General features: G+C 44.1%; 2 protein-coding genes across 3 annotated transcripts; one reads left to right on the top strand and one right to left on the bottom strand.

Annotated features, from left to right (window-relative positions):
• The first annotated feature begins 1,370 nt into the window (after positions 1 to 1,370).
• Positions 1,371 to 8,465, top strand: LOC109909904 (MSL complex subunit 2). 2 transcript variants are annotated; one of them, XM_020508984.2, is made up of 3 exons: positions 1,371 to 2,861; positions 5,661 to 6,997; positions 7,096 to 8,465. In XM_020508984.2, the coding sequence occupies exons 1-3, from the start codon at positions 2,720 to 2,722 to the stop codon at positions 7,405 to 7,407; spliced, it is 1,791 nt and encodes a 596-aa protein (XP_020364573.2). In that variant the 5' UTR covers positions 1,371 to 2,719; the 3' UTR covers positions 7,408 to 8,465. The 2 variants fall into 2 exon arrangements, with proteins under 2 accessions (XP_020364573.2, XP_031652440.1); XM_031796580.1 differs by having other exon boundaries at positions 1,386 to 1,684.
• A 494-nt stretch (positions 8,466 to 8,959) lies between these two features.
• On the bottom strand, positions 8,960 to 20,674 carry LOC109909905 (tumor necrosis factor ligand superfamily member 10). Its single transcript, XM_031796581.1, has 6 exons — positions 18,425 to 20,674; positions 16,894 to 17,034; positions 14,919 to 14,964; positions 13,481 to 13,597; positions 10,631 to 10,875; positions 8,960 to 10,469 (listed from the first exon to the last, which is right to left on the bottom strand). The coding sequence occupies exons 1-6, from the start codon at positions 18,539 to 18,541 to the stop codon at positions 10,260 to 10,262; spliced, it is 876 nt and encodes a 291-aa protein (XP_031652441.1). The 5' UTR covers positions 18,542 to 20,674; the 3' UTR covers positions 8,960 to 10,259.
• Between the last annotated feature and the right edge of the window lie 2,360 nt (positions 20,675 to 23,034).

Here is a 23,034-nt window from a genome sequence, read left to right as displayed (position 1 = left end):
GTCCCTGCCTCTGAAAAACATCCCCACAGCATGATATTGCCACCACCATGTTTTACCGTAGGGATGGTGCCATGTTTCTTCCAGACATGACCCTTGGCATTAAGGCCAAAGAGTTTAACTTGGTTTCATCAGACCAGAGAATCTTGTTTCTCATGGTCTGAGTGTCCTTTAGGTGCCTTTTGGCAAACTCCAAGCAGGTTGTCATGTGCCTTTTACTGAGGACTGGCTTCCGTCTGGCCACTCTACCAAAAAGGCCTGATTGGTGGAGTGCTACGGAGATGGTTGTCCTTCTGGAGCTCTGTCAGGGTGACAATAGGGTTCTTGGTCACCTCCCTGACCAAGGCCCTTCTCTCCAGATTGCTCAGTTTGGCTGGGCGGCCAGCTCCAGGAAGAGTCTTGGTGGTTCTTAACTTCTTCCAATGAAGAATGATGGAAGCCACTGTGTTCTTGGGGACCTTCAATGCTGCAGAAATGTTTTGGTACCCTTCCCCAGATCTGTGCCTCGACACAATCCTGTTTCAGAGCTCTACGGACAATTCCTTCGACATCATGGCTTGGTTTTTGCTCTGACTTGTACTGTCAACTGTGGGGCTATGTAGACAGGTGTGTGTCTTTCCAAATCAGGTCCAATCAATTGAATTTACCATAGGTGGACTCCAATCAAGTTGTAGAAACATCTCAAGGATGATCAGTGGAAACAGGATGAACCTGAGGTCAAATTCAAGTCTAATAGCAAAGGGTATGAATACTTATGTAAATAAGGTATCTTTTTTAGGGGGGCAAAAGTTTCTTTAAACCTGTTTTTGCGTTGTCATTATGGGTTATTGTGTGTGGATTGATGAGGATATATATAGGTTTTAATACATTTTAGATCAAGGCTGTAACGTAACACAATGTCAAGGGGTCTGAATAGTTTCCGAAGGCACTGGAAAGGGAATGTACTAAATTTGGTGCAGATCGGTCCAGCTGTTCTCGAGATGAAAGCGTTTAAAATAGTCAACATACATATGGTCCAAAATGTGTCCGATTTGTCCTGATTGTGGCACATTGGGTGAACAGCTTGAACCCTGGCATTACCTAGTTAAATTAAGGTTAAACAAAAAATTAATAATTTGCTGCTTGCAGCTTTAATTATTTGCTGCAATTGCTATTCATATGATTACTACCCTTATTATTATTGCTTGATTACAAACAATCTAGTATATTCCTGTCTTTGACCATCTTTGGTATATGTTTACTTTGACAATGTAAGTGTTTACTTTCAATGTCAATATAATATATTGACTTGAACGAACACTTATGTAACCAAGGGAACCAGTTTGAATTGTATTCTCGCGAGATGTGAGCAACAGCGCCCTCTGTTTGATTGCCTACGGACGGGGGAAGAAAAGGGAGGGGCGAAGAACCTCCGCGGCTAGCGATAGCAGCAGGCTACACAAACCTATTCCAATATTAGCTACTCCAATAATACACAGGAGTGTTCTTCGAACGCCGACAGAGGACTTCGTAACACCGACTGCTTTTCTGCTCATACCCAACCGGAGAGGTGGTAAAAAACGAGGGACTAACTCCAAAAAGAGGAAAAGCGGCCTATTTTTGTTCCTGATGCCGCCGCTCCAAACTGGCGCGGCTGGCGTAAATATACTCCGGTGCTCTCACGGGCGCTTATTTTACTTCAACAAAGGTTTCCATACTATCTTTCCATCTCCACTACCTCTTCCAGTATACCCCCTCTTATTAGCTATCCTGCGCTAACTGGCTTTACCTTTAGCTCAGTGCGCTAGCAGGAGCCAAGACGGCCTGTTTTGTTTTCGCGGCGTAGCCGCCATGAACCACAGACAACAACAGAATCTGTGTTGCTCGCTAACATTAGCTATCCCTGCCTATGTGCCCCGAATATGCAGGCCAAAAGGAGAGGAGCCAACTTTAGCAAAGAATGCGAATAATAAAACTGCGAATAAGGATGGTGGAAGGAGGGAGAATGAACGAATAAGTTTTAACTATTAACATTAACAAAGCAGCTATTTTTGAATTTGGTACGAAGGTGGCTAGCAGTGTATAATTGGAGGCCGGAGAAGGAGAAAGAGCGCCACCGACCACACCAGTGACTGTATTGTTGTCGAATAACCAGCGAGGTCTGCTCGCACCACGGATTTCGTGGAAGACATGTGAACGGACTTTGATGAATTTATTCAATTTTGAAAACATTTTTGCTCCAGATTTATTTTTATATAGCTAGCTATGCTATTAATGGGAATTACAGATTTATTTTTATGCCATGATGATCATTTGGGCATATTTTGTGCCATGGAAAAGGGGGAAGCGATAGTCTTAAAGATGGATTGGTTGTGATTATGAACACAGTAATGTAATGTTCAACCCGTACTACCAGATCATATACTTCATGTGTGTGTGTTTTGTAGTTGTGATTTGCTGCATCACACATCAATTTGCCTATTTGGTGCATATAATATACCTTAGCCAAAATAGTGCTGGTGTCAAGCTAAACTAAGTTAGCAGCTAACTACATCACCCATCTATGCCCTCGACACAGCTCGCCTGCTCCCCGCCTCCTTTGGCCAATAATAAAACGGACAAAAAGAGAGTCGCGAGCCCCATCCCCGCTTAACGGGAGCCACGGGACTTTCGTTGAGGTCGGACGTGTGCGTTTGTTTTGCTTTTTTCTCGGACTGGATGTTTCTGTCTCTTGGCTGTTGAGATGAACCCGGTGAATGCGACCACACTGTACGTGTCCGCGTGTCGTTCGGTGCTGCAGTGCGACCCTCGCGACCCACGGGCCCTGGCGGAGCTCTACAAGCTGCTCCCGTTCTTCCGCCAGTCGCTGTCCTGCCTCGTGTGTGGTAGGTGCACTGGTATTATTATTTTAACAGTCTCGGTTCCCCTTTAGATATCCAGCTAGCTGCAATAGCTAACTAACCTAGCTCTCCCCGCCTGACACACCCCCATTTCTATTGAATGTCGGAGCAACTATTTAGGCGATGGCGTAGAGCTGTCTAGCTTCGCAAGCTAGCTACTGCACATTTCACCATGATCCAATAAAATGTATCTCATAGCTATACACACTGATCCAGGGTGGATAATTTGACCGGTTTGTTTGCATGAGTTAGCTATTGAACTGGTTAGTTAGTTCCGCATTCATCATAGCTAGCTAACCTCCCTTCTCCGCCTCCATATGTAACTAAATCACTTTCAGACAGGTGCATGTAGGCAGAAGAGGAGTGTCTCCTCCTCCTCCCCCCCCCCCCCCCCCCCAAAAAAAATGTATTCATTAAGCATCCATCGTGTGTGCGCAGTCTTTAAAAATGCATCTCTAGATTAACCTCCCAGTGCGGAGCAGATGCAGGAGCTCGGTATAGACTACTAGTGCTTTGTGTTTTCTCCTTTTTTAATTATTTGGAACGGTTGCCTAAGCATAGATATAGCCTTCCCCGTCACTGTTGCAAATTATTAATGAGTATGATGTTCATTCAATGGGGTGATGTTTTCCCCTGTTACTCCAGTCCTTACACGCAATGTTTACTTTGACAGGTGCATAGTAGAATACGTATTTTGTTGTGTGTAGGCAGCGACTCGGGTAACTGCCAAAATAAAGCAAACGCCAACAGTGTCTTAATAGGGAGTTGGGCCGACACGAGCCAGAACGGCTTCAATGCACCATGGCATATATTCTACAAGTATCTTCAAATCAAATTTTATTGGTCACATACACATGCTTAGCAGATGTTAATGCGAGTGTAGCGAAATGCTTGTGCTTCTAGTTCCGACCATGTAGTAATATCTAAAAAGTAATCTAACAATTTCACAACTACCTTTTACACACGTGTAAAGGAATGAATAAGAATATGTACATATAAATATATGGATGAGCGCTGGCCGAAAGGCATAGGTAAGATGCAGTAGATGGTATAGAGTACAGTATATACATATGAGATGAGTAATATAGGGTATGTAAACATGATATAAAGTGGCATCTTGAACTCTATTGGAAGGATGCAACACCCTCTTCCACGAGAAATTCCATAGTTTGGTGTCTTGTTGATGGTGGTGGAAAACACCAAGGTGCTGCTCCTTAATATCCCATAAGTATTCAATTGGGTTGAGATGGCATATGGTTTACATCAAACAATTCAGTGACCACTCGTGCCCTGTGGGTAGACAAAATAATGGCACCCTGGCATTGTTATACATTACCCTATGCATGATGGTATGTTAATTGTCAAATGTATTATTATTATTTTGCCTTTATTTAACCAGGTAGGCCAGTTGAGAACAAGTTATCATTTACATTAAACCAGGAACCACACCTGTGTGGAAGCACCTGCTTTAATATATTTTGTAGCTCTCATTTACTCAAGTGTTTCCTTTATTTTGTCAGATACCTGTACATTTGATTTTTGTTGCCATAAAACTGCAGTCTTGTTTACACTTTTTGTTGCACACTTTCATGATACTTTTTCAATTTAGAGTTCTATTAATGAATTGTGTGTGACGAGTAGAGCATGCATCCTAGTCTGTCCTGTATCTAAGGCATGTTTGTTGTCCTTTATAAATGGAACTCCCTTCATCCCTCCCTCCCACAAGCCCCCTCAGCTGCCGTCCCTAACAACCGGCGTAGCTAAGGAAGCTGCTTTCAAAGCACAGCTGTCATCAAGCCTTGCAGAGGCATTCGGTCTTGAGCTGCCTCTTAATTTTACCTTTTATAAATGGTTGAAATAAGCATACAGAATAGGAACCCTCTACACTTACTAACTTGAACCATGTTAAACTACACAGAACAAAAATATATAAGCACATGTAAAGTGTTGGTCTCATGTTCTGATATGAAAAATCCCAGAAATGTTCCATACACACACAAAAAATGTATTTCTCTCAAATATTATGCACAAATTTGTTTTCGTCCTTGTTAGTGAGCATTTATCCTTTTCCAAGATAATCCGTCTACCTGACAGGTGTGGCATATTAAGAAGCTGATTAAACAGCATGATCATTGCACAGGTTCACCTTGCGCTAGGGACAATTAAAGGCAACTTTAAAATGTGCTGTTTTGTCACACAACACAATGCCACAGATGAGGAGTATTTATGTCTGTAATAAAGCACTTTTGTGGAGAAAAACTCATTCTTATTGCCTGGGCCTGGCTCCCCAGTGGTTGGTCCTGGCTGCCAAGTGGGTGGGCCTATGCTCTCCATGGCTCAACCATGGCTGCACCCCAGCCGACTTATGTGGAATCCAAAGAAATCCATAGATTAGGGCCTAATTTATTTCAATTGACTGATTTCCTTATATGAACTGTTACTCGGTAAAATCTTTGAAATTGTTGCATGTTTTGTTTACATTTTTGTTCAGTATATTAAGATGGCAAAGGGGTTCATTTAAACCTTTATGATTTAAAGTCGTTACACTTAATTGATATGCTGTTGCTTTGGTGTTGTGCTCATTGCATTAGAGTTGAATATTCAGAGCTGGACAGCAATTGAATTAATCACTTTTATATATAGCCCACCTCAATACTCATCAGTCCACCGCTAAGCTTCATATCATTGACTTGTATTGAATAATTATGGCTCCTGTTTATGGTTTGAGTTGTCATGTTGTAATGTTGTCTTGCCATAAATGACATCTAACTTTTCTCTGTCCAGGTAACCTGCTGCAGGACCCTATAGCACCCACTAACTCCCAGTGCCAGCACTATGTGTGTCGGGGCTGTAAGGGCCAAAGGATGCTGCTAAAGCCGTCCTGTTCCTGGTGTAAAGACTACTCCCGCTTCCAAGAGAACAGGCAGCTCTCCTTATTGGTCCACTGCTACAGGAAACTCTGCCTCTACATCGCCCAATCACCGCTCGCCCCGCACATCGCCAGTGCAGCCAGCGATTCGCCCGACCTCCTCGCCATTCTCAATGAGGGCCTTTCATTGGCCGAAAGCGGGCAGGAAGGGGAGGACACTGCGAGCCAGTCTCCCCTGACGGCCCCCTCAACGTCTGGCCTCAGACCTGATGAGGCTCCGGCTGAAGAGGAGAGGCAGGAGGGCCTTAGCCCTGTGGGCGGGGTTAATGGGCTGCATGACTGTAACGGCCTGACCAATCAGGATGTGCCACCACCTGTTACCTTAGCTACAGGGGGAGGTGTTCTGAAGCAGGAGAGCTTGGGTGAGGAGCTACCTGTGTGTGTTGGCATGTTAGGTAGTGGGGAGGTGGGACTTTGTGACATAAGCACATTTGGGGAGGAGCTTAATAAACATGGCGGAGATACGCTGTTGTTGAGCGTGGAGGAGGTTCTTAGGACCCTGGAGCCCGAACCTGAACCGCCTGACCCCCAGCCAGACTTTCCCTCTGTTCACCCCCACAACGGATCTTACTGCCATCCTACCCGTGACTCCCCTTGCCTCACCCCCTCCCTCCCCCCAGAGAACATCCCTAGACTTCCCCTGCCTCTCCCCCAGCCCATCCCTGTTCTCTCCCGCCTACCCCCTCGCTGCCACCGCAAGCGTTCACGCTCTGAGAGCGACAGTGAGAAGGTGCAGCCCCTCCCCATCGCCAGCATCCTCAGAGGCTCACCCCTGAGCACCACCAATGCCTCTCACCTCCCCAACCCAGCCACCACTGTCAAACGGGAGCCCAAACTTCACTCCGCCATCACCCCGCCTCACCTGGCACCCGTGCCCAACGGCGGGCCTCCAAAGTTGGGAAAGACAATGCTGGTGTCATCCAAGGGCCTGAAGAAGAGCCTGGAGCACCACGGGGGCCCTAAGAAGGCCTACTCCAAGGCCAGGCAGGGAGTCCCCAAGCCCCGCGCCCAGCCCCGTGACCGCCTGCCCCCCCACGGCCATGCTCACCCTCTCTCTCACCCACCCAGCCCCTCCAAGCCCCTGTACAAGAAGCCGGTGGAGAAGAAGGGCTGTAAGTGTGGGAGAGCCACTCAGAACCCCTCTGTTCTCACCTGCAGAGGGCAGCGCTGCCCCTGCTACTCAAACCGCAAGGTGAGTTACTATGGCTTGGTCTGAAATGACATTGTTCCCCTGTCCACATTTAGTTCACTGATTGTAAATTATAATAATATGAATATTTCTCCTCCAAGGCATGTCTGGACTGTATCTGCCGCGGCTGCCAGAACTCCTACATGGCAAACGGGGAGAAGAAGCTGGAGGCGTTTGCGGTTCCAGAGAAGGCTCTAGAACAGACGCGGCTCACACTTGGCATCAACCTCACCTCCATCACCGCTGCTGCCTTGCGCAGCCCGGCAACCAGCAACACCCCACATGGCAACCAGCTCATCACCACGGCAACAGGAGCATCTGGGGTGACGGGAGTGTCCTTCCTGTCCAGTGTGGGGGCGGGTCATGAGGACAGGGGGTTTGATGATTCGCTGGACATGAGGTTCGACTGTTGAAGACATGTCCTCCTCAGACATTATTGACCAATGGGCTGTGAAGAGGGACCTGGAGGGGCAGGGTTAAGAATAAGGCAGCTACTGTGACGGGCGGGAGAGGAAGTGTGACTAAGAGACACATGCACACTGTCCAGCCAGCGCCCGGGAATGTGCTTTTGGTCTTACGTACTGATGATGGAGGAAGAGGGATATCGTTACTGTATGTTCAGAGATTTCATTTTGTGAGGGTTAGAAGTTTTGTTTTGTACTATCAGTGATGTGTAGGGCATGACGTTTCGGCCTGAGATGGACTTGTCGCACTCTTTGTCAGAGGGAGGAGGGGTGGTTCAGTGAAAAGTGAGTGTCCCAAATGGCATCCTATTCCCTAGATAGTGCACTATTTTTGGTTAGGGCCTCAGTCCACTAGATGGGTAATATGGTGTTGTTTGAGGCTGGCCCTGGGTTTGCAGGACCCAGACATCCATAGACTGGCTGTAATTTATGAACTTTTGTTTTTGTACACAGAACTTATCAAATTCCATTTAAAAGGACATTTTATGATATATTTTATAAGTTACATTAACAACAAACATTTGCAGTATTTATTGGAGGTCACCTAACCTGGGTAGCGGTTGGCCACACCCACGCCAGCTGCCAGCCTATCAGATCCAGTGTGGGCGGTTCTGTCTAAATTATGTCGCTGTCCTGTTAGTGCTAGTTTCTGCTGTCTCCAACTGTCCTTTGGTTTCATTTTCCCTCTGGGCATTTAAAAACCTGTAATATAAGTGTAACATATTTCCACAAAAAAGAAAATCAAAACCTAAGATGTGTCTCTCTTTTCCACACTCAAACAGAAATCATATCAGACTATTTCAAGTCCAATAAGATAATCACAATTCACTTTACATTACTTAAAGGAAATTGTTTCATTAGTACACTGTTGATAGTCACAGAATATTAAGCATGTCGGTAATTAAGTTAACTATATCTACAACCAGTTAGCAAGTTGGACATTTCAGAGTTTCCTAGTTCCGACTAGCATGTGAACGCACCATAAATATATTTTGTATGACCCTCTGGTTCTGTTGAGTCAGCTGCAGTCTTCAGTATCAACACTAGTTTGCGATGGTTAGTGATACACTACCTGCACAACCCACATGGTTGCAGCAGAAACTCGTAAGCTTGTTACCAGGAGGTACATGATGTAATGTCCACTCATAACAGACAGCCTTGACCCAGCTGTTTTGTTGTGCTAGACTGTTACTGAAAGACTAACCTCTGAACGCTTTCAACTGTGACTACTATACAGCTGTGGTAGCCTAATACTATACAGTACCAGATTTAACTAAAAAAAAACATTTTCCACCATTTAGCAGACATTCTTTTCCAGAGCAACTTACAGAAGCAATTAGGATTAAGTACCTTGCTCAGGGGCATGTCGACAGATTTATCACCTAGTTGGCTCTGGGATTCTGGCCCAACGATCTTAAACTACCTGCCGCCAAAGCAGACTACCTGCCGGCAAAGCAGCTATGGTAGCCTACTCGTGTTGAGAAATGATTAGAGTGCATCCTTTTCATTTGGACAGTGTCTTTATTGTACACACATACTTACAGATTCCGTTCTACATTAGTCAGAGTACTAGTCGTTTTAGCTAGCATTCCACTACTTGCCACATGTCATTTACCAAAAGAGTATGCCCCTCTTTGGCAAATTACACGGAGCACAAGAAGTGGAATGAAATAGCTGAAAAGAGACAGCAACCAGGCTAATTCTACATGAACATGAGAGCAGTTGGACTCGTGCATGAGTCTGATTCATATTGATGAAAGATTTAGTGTGAGTCTCCATGGTAACCGTCGCCTACACAGCCCACACAAACACTATCTGGAGTCATGATTGTAGGGGCTGTGAAAACAATTCTTCCCCAAAAACATCTGCATATAATTCTCCTCTATTGAAGCGGCTAAACTGACAACCCTATCCAGACCCCTCTCTCTCCCTCTGTCTCACTGCATACTTGTCTGTTTGTATCTACAGATACATCTATATCAGTCCACCTGTCTGTCGGTGGGAGAATCAAGAAATATTTGAGTAAAGTCCTCAACATTACCCATGTCCTAGCACTGGTTCCAATAGCGACGGTAGGCCTGGGCTACAGTAGGGCCTCCTGGGTCATGACCTGAAACATTTAAACTGAAACAAAAGTGAAAAAGTGCTGAATTGAACGTGTGGTTGCAGGCAGTGTTGCTCAGGTGAGAGCTTGGGGTTGTTAAGAATGTAAAAGTCTACAATCAAGCAACATACATTCAATGTATTTACAGTTATAACACAGACTCACAACACAAAAACACCCTACATTCAAATATTACATTAAAACCCATCTCTGAGAGTAAAAAAAAACAGGAAAAAGAGACTCATCCTTTTAATATGAAAAGAGCAGTAAGACAGTTATCCACAATCATCCCCTCTCTGATTCATTGTCGGTCAGTTGTCCTGAAGTTCTAAAGCAGACATTGGCCCCCGACCTCACGCCACTCATCTGCTTTTCATCTAATCAGCACAGGCCTGCTGGCTTCAGGCACAGCTAATTGGATGAGCCATGAGGGAAGGCTAGGCCATCGGCACCAGAGTGGAAGATAATAGGATAACCACACCAGCTCTGCTCACGCCTCCTCGCATGTCCAGCCTAGCAGTCACAGAGCTTAAAGCTTTGTACATCTGTACACCCATACAAACACACATACTCACACACAGCTCTCAGAATGATCTGTCTGTCAGTACACACACACATATGGCTCCCAAACAGTGAGTATGCTGGTGTCCGTTAGCCCCAAACCATCCAAGCCACCATATAGACTAACCCCTGACCACTAGCTGACCAGGACAGCCCCGAAAAAGCTGCTCCTCTCATCCATGTCGATGGCGGAGGCGTTGCTAACGGTGACGAGGAGGCGGTCCCCGGTGGCCAATGGGAACAGCCCTCCCTGGTGGGCAGAGTGTAGAGAGAACTGGGAATCCCGGGACCAGCAGGAGGTACGGCTGGTCTTCATTAGCAGAATGGGTACCGGATAGGACGACACCTGGAAGAGGGGGCACACAGCACCACCACTATACAGTAAGATATAACTGTTGAAACTGGAAAAACGTATTGGACAAGTTCAGATGGCACCTTAATTTCAAACCATTTTCTTGTTTAATGTCTACAAGCCCCCTGAACATGACCCTGGCCCTGTGAACTCACCTTCTTATAAACATACTGCAACATGGGCCTCCCCCTCTGCTCCCTCTCCTCTTCCACCTCTTCCTCCCCCTCCTCTCCCCCAGGGTGGGTGTGTCTGAAGTAGGTCTGGGCATAGATATAGTAGAGTCCTGGGCAAGGCACCACCAGCTCCCCATCAATCAATCGAACGTCCTGAAGGAATGCCAGCCCTTTATGCCCCTCCCACCACGAGATCTTCTGCCCCTGCACACGCCGCCCGGGAGAACCTGTGGCCAGACAGGAAGGAGACAGGTGTTAGTAGGCAGGGTCAAGGGTCAGGATTTAGACAGGGCTGGGTCTTAAGGCAAAATAGAATCAGTTAAGAATAATATAGAACAGCTCTAGTGAAGTAATATTTGATATATAAATATATATATGCATACCTCACATTCGACCCATAATAAGACTATGTAATTAATATGATCAAAGTATTAAAATATTGATTTGACTCCATAAAGAGGATTTAGCAATGGGTAAACAGGACTATTGTTGAGTTACATAAATTGTTTATCAAGAAAGGTTGGAGAGTTGATATTATCAAAGGCAGATATTTCATAACTTTGTAATGAATGAACTCACACAAGGCATAAACTTAAGTTACAAGGCATTATTAATCTGGGAATGATCAGAGAGATGGATACAAAGAATCCATGGAAAGAGAGAGAAGTCATAGCCTGAAAGGCCATGCTCCAAGAGTCCCTGGGGTGGAGAAAGAAAGTGCTAGAGTGTAGCGCACCAGAGCAGATCAGGAACAAAGAGAAAGAGTCAATGAATCTGAGACTCCTTTATAAACATCTGATTGTTTGGATTCAAAAGCTGAGTTGTTAACCAATAGCATTACTGTAAAGTTAACATCTAATCAGATAGAGCTACAGGATGTTATCACAACAGAACCTCTGCTTCACAGACGTGTGTGACAGAATGGGGGTGTCAAGAGCAACACAGAGAAGGCTGATTTCCTGAGAAGACAAACCCTCTTGCCTACAGTAGACAGGGCTGGGTCTTAAGACAGAATAGAATAGGTTAAGAATTGAACAGCCTCAATCCCCTGAATACCTACTGTATTATGGAAAGTGTGCTGCTCTAAAATGCCATAGAGCTCACATGGGACAGATATACTGCATATATTACCAGTTACTGTAGTGATATAAACTCAGCAAAAAAAGAAACGGCCCTTTTTCAGAACCCTGTCTTTCAAAGATAATTCATAAAAATACCCAAAATCCAGATTTCCATTGTAAAGGGTTCAATGAACCATAAATCGTGGCGGAAGTGTAGCCTAGTGGTTAGAGCGTTTGACTAGTAACCGGAAGGTTGCAAGTTCAAATCCCCGAGCTGACAAAGTACAAATCTGTCGTTCTGCGCCTGAACAGGCTGTCATTGAAAATATGAATTTGTTCTTAAATGACTTGCCTAGTTAAATAAAGGTCAAATTAAAAAAATAAACAATTAATGCAGGACACTAAAGAGGCCTTTCTGTTGATTCTGAAAAACACCAAAAGAAATATGCTCAGGGTCCCTGCTCATCTGCGTGAATGTGCCTTAGGCATGCTGCAATGAGATGTAGCTAGGGCAATAAATTGCAATGTCCGTACTGTGAGACGCCTACGACAGCGCTACAGGGAGACAGACAGCTGATCGTCCTCGCAGTGGCAGACCACGTGTAACAACACCTGCACAAGATCGGTACATCCGAACATCACAGGTGTGGCAACAACAACTGCCCGAGTTATGCCAGGAACGCACAATCCCTCCATCAGTGCTCAGACTGTCCGAGAGAGGCTGGACTGGCTTATAGGCCTGTTGTAAGGCAGGTCCTCACCAGACATCACTGGGCACAAACTCACCATTGCTGGACCACTGGCGAAAAGTGCTCTTCACTGACGAGTCACGGTTTTGTCTCACCAGGGGTGATGGTCGGATTCGAGTTTATCGTCGAAGGAATGAGCGTTACACCGATGCCTGTACTCTGGAATGGGATCGATTTGGAGGTGGAGGGTCCGTTAATGGTCTGGGGCGGTGTGTCGCAGCATCATCGGACTGAGCTTGTTGTCATTGCAGGCAATCTCAATGCTGTACGTTACCGGGAAGACATCCTCCTCCCTCATGTGGTACCCTTCCTGCGGGCTCATCCTGACATGACCCTTCAGCATGACATTGCCACCAGCCATACTGCTCATTCTGTGCGTGATTTCCCACAAGACAGGAATGTTGTGTTCTGCCATGCCCAGCGAAGAGCCCGGATCTCAATCCCATTGAGCACGTCTGGGACCTGTTGGATCATAGGGTGAGGTCCATTCCCCCCAGAAATGTCCGGGAACTTGCAGGTGCCTTGGTGGAAGAGTGGGGTAACATCTCACAGCAAGAACTGGCAAATCTGGTGCAGTCCATAAGGAGGAGATGCACTGTCATACTTAATGCAGCTGGTGGCCACACCAGATACTGACTGTTACTTTTGTCCCCTCTTTGTTCAGGGACACATTATTCCATTTCTGCTAGTCACATCTGTGTGACCAAACTTGTTCAGTTTGTCTCAGTTGTTGAATCTTATGTTCATACAAATATTTACGCATGTTAAGTTTGCTGAAAATAAACTCAGTTGACAGTGAGGGCGTTTCTTTTTTTTCTGAGTTTTTATAATCACTTTGAAGCTCTCCCCTCACTGTGGTGTACACACACACACACACACACACACACCTGAAAAACATAGCACACACAAGTGTGAGTCTAACCTGCATTCATCTAACACTCATCATCAGTATTCAAAGGGTTATACACACACACCCACAGTGTCTCTAGAGTATGAAGGGTGTAAACTAAAACATGTCTCACCTCCTCCCTCCCTCGCTGCTTTGGGAGCGAAGCTGCCAGTGACGTGGGCGGCAACTTTGGGGCGAGAAGAAGCCTGGTCCTCCATTGCCAGTGAGGGCAAAACCCTGGACATCTCATCTGACAGAGAGAGACAGAACATCAGTTAGTGTGGTCTTCAGTCAGTGATAACAGCATAGAACTTGTAAAATAGACACAGGGAACAAGGTGCTGTTTTGCTCCAGTTGTATGACTTAGTTCTATAGGTCAGACTGGTAATTACACTATATATACACAAAAGTATGGGTACACCCCTTCAAATTTGTGGATTCAGCTATTTCAGCCACACCCGTTGCTGACAGGTGTATAAAATTGAGCACACAGCCATGCAATCTCCATAGACAAACATTGGCAGTATAATGACCTTACTGAAGAGCTCAGTGACTTTTAACGTGCACAGTCATAGGATGCCACCTTTCCAACAAGTCAGTTTGTCAAATTTCCGCCCTGTTAAAGCTTCCCTAGTCAAATGTAAGTGCTGTTATTGTAAGTGGAAACGTCTAGGAGCAACAACAGCTCAGCTGTAAAGTGGTAGGCCACACAAGCTCACAAAACGGGACCGGAGAGTGCTGAAGCGCGTAGCACATAAACATCGTCTGTCCTTGGTTGCAACACTCACTACGAGTTCCAAACTGCCTCGAAGTAACGTCAGCACAATAACTGTTCTTTGGGAGCTTCATGAAATTTGTTTCCATGGCTGAGCAGCTGCACACAAGCCTAAGATCACCATGCGCAATGCCAAGCATCAACTGGAGTGGTGTAAAGCTCGCCGCCATTGGACTCTGGAGCAGTGGAAACGCGTTCTCTGGAGTGATGAATCACACTTCACCATCAGGCAGTCTGAAGGACAAATCTGGGTTTGGCAAATGCCAGGAGAACGTTACCTGCCCTAAATGCATAGTGTCAACTGTAAAGTTTGAGTCTGTTTTTCATGGTTCGGGGTTGACCTCAGTTCCAGTGAAGGGAAATCTTAACGCTACAGCATACAATGACATTCTAGACGATTCTGTGCTTCCAACTTTGTAGCAACAGTTTGGGGACGGCCCTTTCCCTTTGCATACAGAAATGGTTTGTCGAGATCGGTGCGTAAGAACTTGACTGGCCTGCACAGAGCCCTGATCTCAACCCCATCAAACACCTTTGGGATGAATTGGAACGCTGACTGCGAGCCAGGCCTAATCGCCCAACATCAGTGCCCAACCTCACTAATGCTCTTGTGGCTGAATGGAAGCAAATCTCTGCAGTAATGTTCCAACATCTAGTAGAAAGCCTTCCCAGAAGAATAGAGGCTGTTATAGCAGCAAAGGGGGGGACCAACTCCTTTATTAATCCCCATAAATGTTGAATTGAGATGTTCGACAAGCAGGTGACCACTTACACGACATGACCAAAAGTATCTCACCTCTAACTGCTGAGGAGATCTCCCTCTGATATCGCTGAAACAGAGACTGGAGAGAGACAGAGAGACAAAGAGAGAGATAAGGATAAGACACAGGCAATTTGTTTAACACATTTCAAATAAAAGCACAAAACAGTACTGCACAAACTGTGTGTGTGTGTGTGTGTGTGTGTGTGTCTCTGGCCAGGTGAGTACATTCCAGTGCTGATTAAACCACAGCGGAACCCATCCCGGACTGTACCATAAAGACCCCATTGTATGTCTGAAACTCTGCTGAGGGGAGTGAAGTTGCTGATCTTAGGTCAGTTTTGCGTTTCCCCCCCTAATGGTTAAAGGCCCAGTGCAGTCAAAATTGTGTTTTTTCCTGTATTTTGTAGCATATTGTACAACAACTGATGAAACGAACACTGTAAAAGTGTGAAAATGATAGCTGTTATTACCTGATAGATCCTGGTAGAAAATACAATCTATACTGAACAAAAATATAAACACAACATGCGACAATTTCAAAGATTTTACTGAGTTACAATTCATATAAGAAAATCAGTCAAATTTAAATAATTGCATTAGGCCCTAATCTATGGATTTCACATGACTGGGCATGGGTACAGCCATGGGTGGGCCTGGGAGGGTATAGGCCCAACCACTGGGGAGCCAACAATAATTCGTTTTTCCCCACAAAAGGGCTTTATTACATTGGCGGTAGCTTATGGTAGAGAAAGTAACAAAATTATGTGAAAACAGCTCTGTTGGACATTCCTGCAGTCAGCATGCCAATTGCACACTCCCTCAAAACTTGAGACTTTAGTGTTGTGTTACAAAACTGCAAATTTTAAAGTAGCCTTTTATTGTCCCCCAGCATAAGGTGACTGCACTGGGCCTTTAACCTGTGTAATGATCATGATGTTTAATCAGCTTGTTGATATGTCACACCTGTCAGGTGGATGGATAATCTTGGAAAAGTAGAAAAGCTCACTAATAAGGATGTAAACAAATTTGTTTTGGATTTTTTTATTTGAGCTCATGAAACATGGGGCTAACATTTTACATGTTGTCCAGTGTACACAGGACTTTCTAATCAGCATATTTTGCATGGGTGGAGTTTTGGCTAGCTTGGTGACATTACTAGGCGGTAAATTAGACCAATAACAAAGAGAGTTCCAAACCTCTTTGCCAATAACAGCTAGTTTTCCCCTCCCAGGCAGACCAATCCCAGGCTGTTTTAGCAAAATTCTTACATGAGAAATAGTTTTTGTTAAAAAGCCATTTTTGTTTATTTTTGACAATTTTTATGAAAACCTCTGTAATAGTACATACAGTACTTACTTGTTACCCAGAAATGATTTGATACTGATATAAAAATGGTTGCATTGGACCTTTAAAATTAGGATTAAGGGAGAATAATCTGATCCTAAATCTGTGGTTAATGGTAAATTCCATAGGAAGCACCTGTCCTTTTTATTTTATTTAGCTAGGCAAATCAGTTAAGAACCAATTCTTATTTACAATGACGGCCAACCCCGGGCCAAACCCTAACGACGCTGGGCCAATTGTGCACCGCCCTATGGGACTCCCAATCACGGCCGGTTGTGATGCAGCCTGGGTCTGTAGTGACACCTCTAGCACTGAGATGCAGTGCCTTAAATCAAATCAAATCAAATGTATTTATATAGCCCTTCGTACATCAGCTGATATCTCAAAGTGCTGTACAGAAACCCAGCCTAAAACCCCAAACAGCAAGCAATGCAGGTGTAGAAGCACAGTGGCTAGGAAAAACTCCCTAGAAAGGCCAAAACCTAGGAAGAAACCTCGAGAGGAACCAGGCTATGTGGGGTGGCCAGTCCTCTACTAGCTGTGCCGGGTGGAAATTAGACCGCTGCACCACTCGGGAGCCCTCCTGGAAGATCTGGGCCCCGTGCCAGGCAGATACCTACTCGATGAGGATATGTATGTGTGTGTGAGTGTGAGTGTGTGTTACCTTCTCTATGAGGGTGTGTAGTTGCTGTGTGACCTGCCAGCAGGGGTCTCCTCTCCCCTCGGTCGGGGAGCGCACATACCCCCCTCTGAGGTCAGACCGTGTCAGACAAGACACACTGCTCCTTGCAAATGTCTCCTTCATCTGAATAACACACACACACACACATTTAATTTCAATAATACACACCTCCTACATAACACAATGTGTATTGTCGTTGGGGGTACTTGGGGGACCGGAGTTGAGAAACAAACTGTAGTTTACTTCAGGGCCTCCCTTTTACACTTTTACACTGAAACTAATACTGCCATGTTCAAATGGAGTGACTGTCTAAAGTCTTTATAAGTAACATTCCTCTGTATATGTATTTTAGGTTTCAGTTTCCTACTGTATACAGGTTGGTAATGATTAACATCCACAAACACTGATGACAATCACTGAGAGGTAGACAGAGAGAACTAGAGAGGGACAGAGGAAAGAGAGCTGGGGGAGTGCTAGGGGGAGGGAGAGAGGGGGGGGGAGTATGGGGAAGCAGAGAGGGAGAGGGGGGAGGGAGAGAGGGGGGAAGCAGAGAGGGAGAGTCAGCATTGTTGCTCAATCATTATGGAAATAATCTAGGTTACTAAAGTACAATCAAATCAAACTGCATTTGTCACATGCTTCATAGACAACAGGTGTAGACTAACAGTGAAATGCTTCCTTACAGGTCCATTTCCAACAATGCAGAGAGAAAGAGAAGATAGAACATGTCATTAAAATAGAGTTCAGCTGCAGGAGAGGATAACACAGAATGCCTAACAAAAAGTCAATCATTTACAGTTTCACTAGCACTTGAACAATGCACTTGAGAACGCACTAAACTTTCCCTGCAAAAATAAGGTGAAACAACAAGCAAACAATAAAGCTGGAAAATTGGCATATCAATAGTCTGAGTTTTGGCTCTCTACACAGAACTCCCTTGTATCCCAGCACAGCACTACAACTCACAAACACGGTTTATTTTACAGAATGCACTGAGCGTTCTCTGTTGTGCACACATATGCAATTTTTTTTACAATATTATTTTTCCACCTTTATTTAACTAGGTAGGCCAGTTGAGAACAAGTTCTAATTTACAACTGCGACCTGGTCAAGATAAAGCAAAGCAGTGCGACACAAAAACAACACAGTTACACATAAACAAACGTACAGTCAATAACCCAATTTTAAAAAATCATTTTTTTTAACATTAAACAAACAATTCAGGTAATTAACTTGCAAGGCAACACGTTTTCCTGCAAAAGCTTTATTGGAGAAAACCTACTTTCTCCAACTGTATGCGCACTGCCACTGCGCAAGACATCGCATAAACACAAACAACCCGTGTCAAATACATTTCAATTGCTTTCATCGTTGGCCTACAGACTTTGTTTGCCCGAAACAATGGGGCCAATGGAATAGTCCCAAAAGTGCAAATGTCAGGCTACATCAAGCGACCTTATATACTTTAATAGTAAGTGTCTGTATACTACACTCCTTCTTTCCTGGTTCTTACCGTGTTGAGGACGTTGGTGAAGTAGAGCACGGTGACGGTAACGGCCACGGTCTGCAGCAGAATGGCCGCGAGCAGCAGAACCCCGAGAAATGTGAAGCCGCTCGAGCCTCCCGCCATACCGACCACCGCCTCGCGCCCTGCTCTGCTACGCTCCGGTTTCAGAACAAAAGCGGTGAAGAGAGAGTAACTATAACTTCTGCCCCCTTCCTCCCGCACAGAAAGAGAGAGGTAGAGGGAGGAGAGGGAAAGAGAGAGGGAGGAGCAGGCAAGGCCACGGTGAAGAACAAAAACATGACTTGAGTCATGGAGAAGATTTCGGTTCTGGATAGAGCTGAACCAACACTGATACGCAGTTATTATTAGGCTAGGAAGTCAGTCTGCTATAGACTATCTGTTGTTGATCAAAGAGATTTAGGCCCAACGCTATAGGCCTATCCATCTGCCCTTCTATTCAACCACTGTAGGTATTGCATATAGCTACGTGGCAATAATAAATGTTTATATTATTCCATTGTTCTATTCCAAACGAAAAACAGGATTATTCTGTTCAGTTTATACATGGATCTTGTTTCTCTGTTTCTGTATTGTAAACATCTGGCCTCAATCTGTGCTCCATGCATGCGTGTCCCCTGAGAGTCTCGGATTTATTCGGTTTCACTTGGTATTCTGAGTGTGGGGGGGGGGGGTTCAGTCAGTTCCTTGTTCTTATTAGTTCCAGTTGAAATGTGTGTGTGTGTGTGTCTGTCCTCTCCCAGCCAGCTCTGTTTCGGGGACATGGGGAGGTCTGAGTGATAGAGTCATCATCATTATCCCTGCTGAGAGTGGGTGGACAGGAGTCACTTTATCTATGATGTTACACACACACACACACACACACACACACACACCACAAGATAACTTTTTTACTCCCCAAATCCCTCTCCCTCTCTCCAATTTTTCAGTTCTTTCCCAACTTTGTCCTCTAAAAATACTCAACTACTAATGCTACTACTACTAATAATAATAATACTGTACTACTACTAATAATACTGTACTACTACTAATAATAATACTGTACTACTACTACTACTACTACTACTACTACTACTACTACTAATACTGTACTACTACTACTACTAATAATAATACTGTACTACTACTACTAATAATAATAATACTGTACTACTACTAATAATAATACTGTACTACTAATAATAATAATAATACTGTACTACTACTACTACTAATAATAATACTGTACTACTACTAATAATAATACTGTACTACTACTAATAATAATACTGTACTACTACTAATAATAATACTGTACTACTACTAATAATAATACTGTACTACTACTAATAATAATACTGTACTACTAATAATAATAATACTGTACTACTACTAATAATAATAATACTGTACTACTAATAATACTGTACTACTACTACTAATAATACTGTACTAATAATAATAATACTGTACTACTACTACTAATAATACTGTACTACTAATAATACTGTACTACTACTACTAATAATAATAATAATACTGTACTACTAATAATACTGTACTACTACTACTAATAACTGTACTAATAATAATAATACTGTACTACTACTAATAATAATACTGTACTACTACTACTAATAATAATAATACTGTACTACTAATAATAATAATAATAATATTGTACTACTACTACTAATAATACTGTACTAATAATAATAATACTGTACTACTACTACTACTACTAATAATAATAATAATAATAATACGGTACTGCTACTCTACTCCCCCACTCTCTATTTTCTGTTTCTTTCCCAACTCTCTCTCTCTAGACCTTGATGTTGACATGACCTCCTCAGAACTCTCTCCCAGCTAAACAATTCAGTCAACCACACGGCTGTAACACACACACACAGACAGACACACACACACACACAATACAGCTAAACAATGCATCCATGACCATTGCAGTAATATCTGGCACACGCACACTACAGGGGGGTGGAAGGCGGGAGACAATAGAATGGGCCAATTGAAAGATTGGGAATCAGAGAACTGACCAATGGCCAATGAGGAAATGTTGGGTTTTCCAGAGTTCTGTTTTTGGCATTGTTTATTTTTTCTGACGCCAGGAAAAGCCCCAACTAAAGTTGATATACTGACTGTGTGACTGTGTGTGTGTGTGTGTAACTAGCACCATTGCAGTGGGAGCTGCTAACTCAATGCCTCATTTCACTTCAGGAATCAGGCAGTCAGTCAGAACCAACCTACAACATGGGGAGAGAGAGAGAGAGGGGAAGAGAGTGAGATACAATATCAGAAGCTCTTTTCTACCTGGTGCTAACATGCACCCTTTGTCATGATCTGGTTCACATCCTCATTGTGCCCACATTTTTAGACAGGTGTAAACAATTAAAGGACACACGGATTTGATTGTGATCAGCTCATCCTGACCACCTCCTCAATCAAGTGTAAACATATCTGGATGGTCAAACCATTTAAAATATCATTATACCAGCCTCTAATTTCATTGACAGGTAGCACTGTTGACTTATTGCATCAGTAATGGTCTTAAAATAAATACATTCATTTTTTTTTTTTTAAGAATATCCATTGGATAATTTGCATACACGGAAGCCCCAGCTTATATATGTAAGCATTTCACTGTTAGTCCACACCTGCTGTTTACAAAGCATGTGACAAATAAGATTTGATGTGATTTCACTTTCCAGATCTGTCTACATTAGTAAGATATCTAGGCACAATGCGTGCCTGACTACCTCCGGAGGTGGTCAGAAAAAATGTGATCACAATGCATCTTTTAATCATCTACATCTGTCTGAAAATGTGGGCACAATCAGAATATGGAAGTCATCTTTTTTAATTTAACTAGGCAATTCAGTTGAGAACAAATTCTTATTTACAATGACGGCCTACACCAGCCAAATCAAGACGACACTGGGCTAATTGTGCGCCGCCCTATGGGACTCCCAATCACAGCCAGTTGGGATACAGCCTGGATTCAAACCAGGGTGTCTTTAGTGACCCTTCTAGCACTGAGATGCATTGCCTTAGACCGCTGTGCCACTCGGGAGCCCAAGACAAAGGATGCATGTTAGAACCAGGTATAAACAGGGCTAGATACAGACTGTCTTTATGTTGGTCTCTAGCACACTGCCCTGAAGCACACACTCTCACTCTCTCTACCCCTCTTCCTCCCATTCTTTCTCTCTTTCCCTACTTCTTCCTCCCTTACTCCCCCCTCCATCTCTCTCCCTAATTCTCCCTGTCAGGAAGCAGTGAACAATGTAACCTTTACTCTCAGTGATAACATTCTCCTCTCACATTACCCCATCGACTCCCACACTTCTTTTTTCACATCCTCTCCATTTTCATTCTGTAGGTTTTGTTTTCTTTTGAAATAATCATCCAGCAGCATGTGATTAACAGGTTACTCCCCAGGGCACAGAGACTAACTCCCCAAACAAGGTCAGGGACACGCACAAACACACTGACATGCAGTCACTAACATGTAGTCACTTGCGTACACACACACACACTCAGATGTGTTGATCGAGCATGTACTGTACCTGTTCACTTTCTACTGTCATGTCACAGGTCATGTGATCATCTGATGGGTCAGGTTACCCTCTTCCTCTTCAGGGTATGAGAAAGAAAAGAGATAGAGAGACAGAGACCAGGAAAGAAAGGAAGGCAGAAGTTGAGAAAGAGAATGCGAAGGGAGAGCGTGAAAGATAGGGAACCTGTTCTAATTTTCTAATTCTCAATTTGGGACGTCATCTCCTGCCTAAAACCTTCTGCTACCATTCAATTCACGGCACTAGCTGGCGTGCTAGTGTGTATGTATGTGTGTGTTAGTGTATGTGTGTGCACTGTATGTATGTATCTGTCTGTGTGTGTGATTTTACCCTGTAGCAATAAAGAGACGTGCCACTCAGTTTCAAAACTCCCTGGAGGTTCAAACTGCATTCTTTAAACTGGAACAGCACACACACACACACACAAAATTTTTCTTTTTAACAGGAAGAAAATGTTTTACCTCCTGAGTGGCGCAGCCGTTTAAGGCAATGCAACTCAGTGCAAGAGGCGTCACTACAGTCCCTGGTTCGAATCCAGGCTGTATTACATCCGGCCGTGATTGGGAGTCCCACAGGGCAGCACACAATTGGCCCAGCGTCGTCCGGGTTACGGTTTGGCTGGGGTAGGCCATCATTGTAAATCAGCATTTGTTCTTAACTGACTTGCCTAGTTAAATCAAATTAAAACATTTTTCACCTGTAAGTACACTGCTCAAAAAAATAAAGGGAACACTTAAACAACACAATGTAACTCCAAGTCAATCACACTTCTGTGAAATCAAACTGTCCACTTAGGAAGCAACACCGATTGACAATACATTTCACATGCTGTTGTGCAAATGGACAACAGGTGGAAATTATAGGTAATTAGCAAGACACCCCCAATAGAGGAGTGGTTATGCAGGTGATAACCACAGACCACTTCTCAGTTCCTATGCTTCCTGGCTGATGTTATGGTCACTTTGAATGCTGGCGGTGCTTTCACTCTAGTGAGACGGAGTCTACAACCCACACAAGTGGCTC

The sequence above is a fragment of the Oncorhynchus kisutch genome, linkage group LG18 (assembly GCF_002021735.2).
Source record: "Oncorhynchus kisutch isolate 150728-3 linkage group LG18, Okis_V2, whole genome shotgun sequence".
Classification (NCBI taxonomy): domain Eukaryota; kingdom Metazoa; phylum Chordata; class Actinopteri; order Salmoniformes; family Salmonidae; genus Oncorhynchus; species Oncorhynchus kisutch.
Note: the sequence above shows the minus strand (reverse complement) of the source record. Positions and strands in the feature narration are given on the sequence as shown.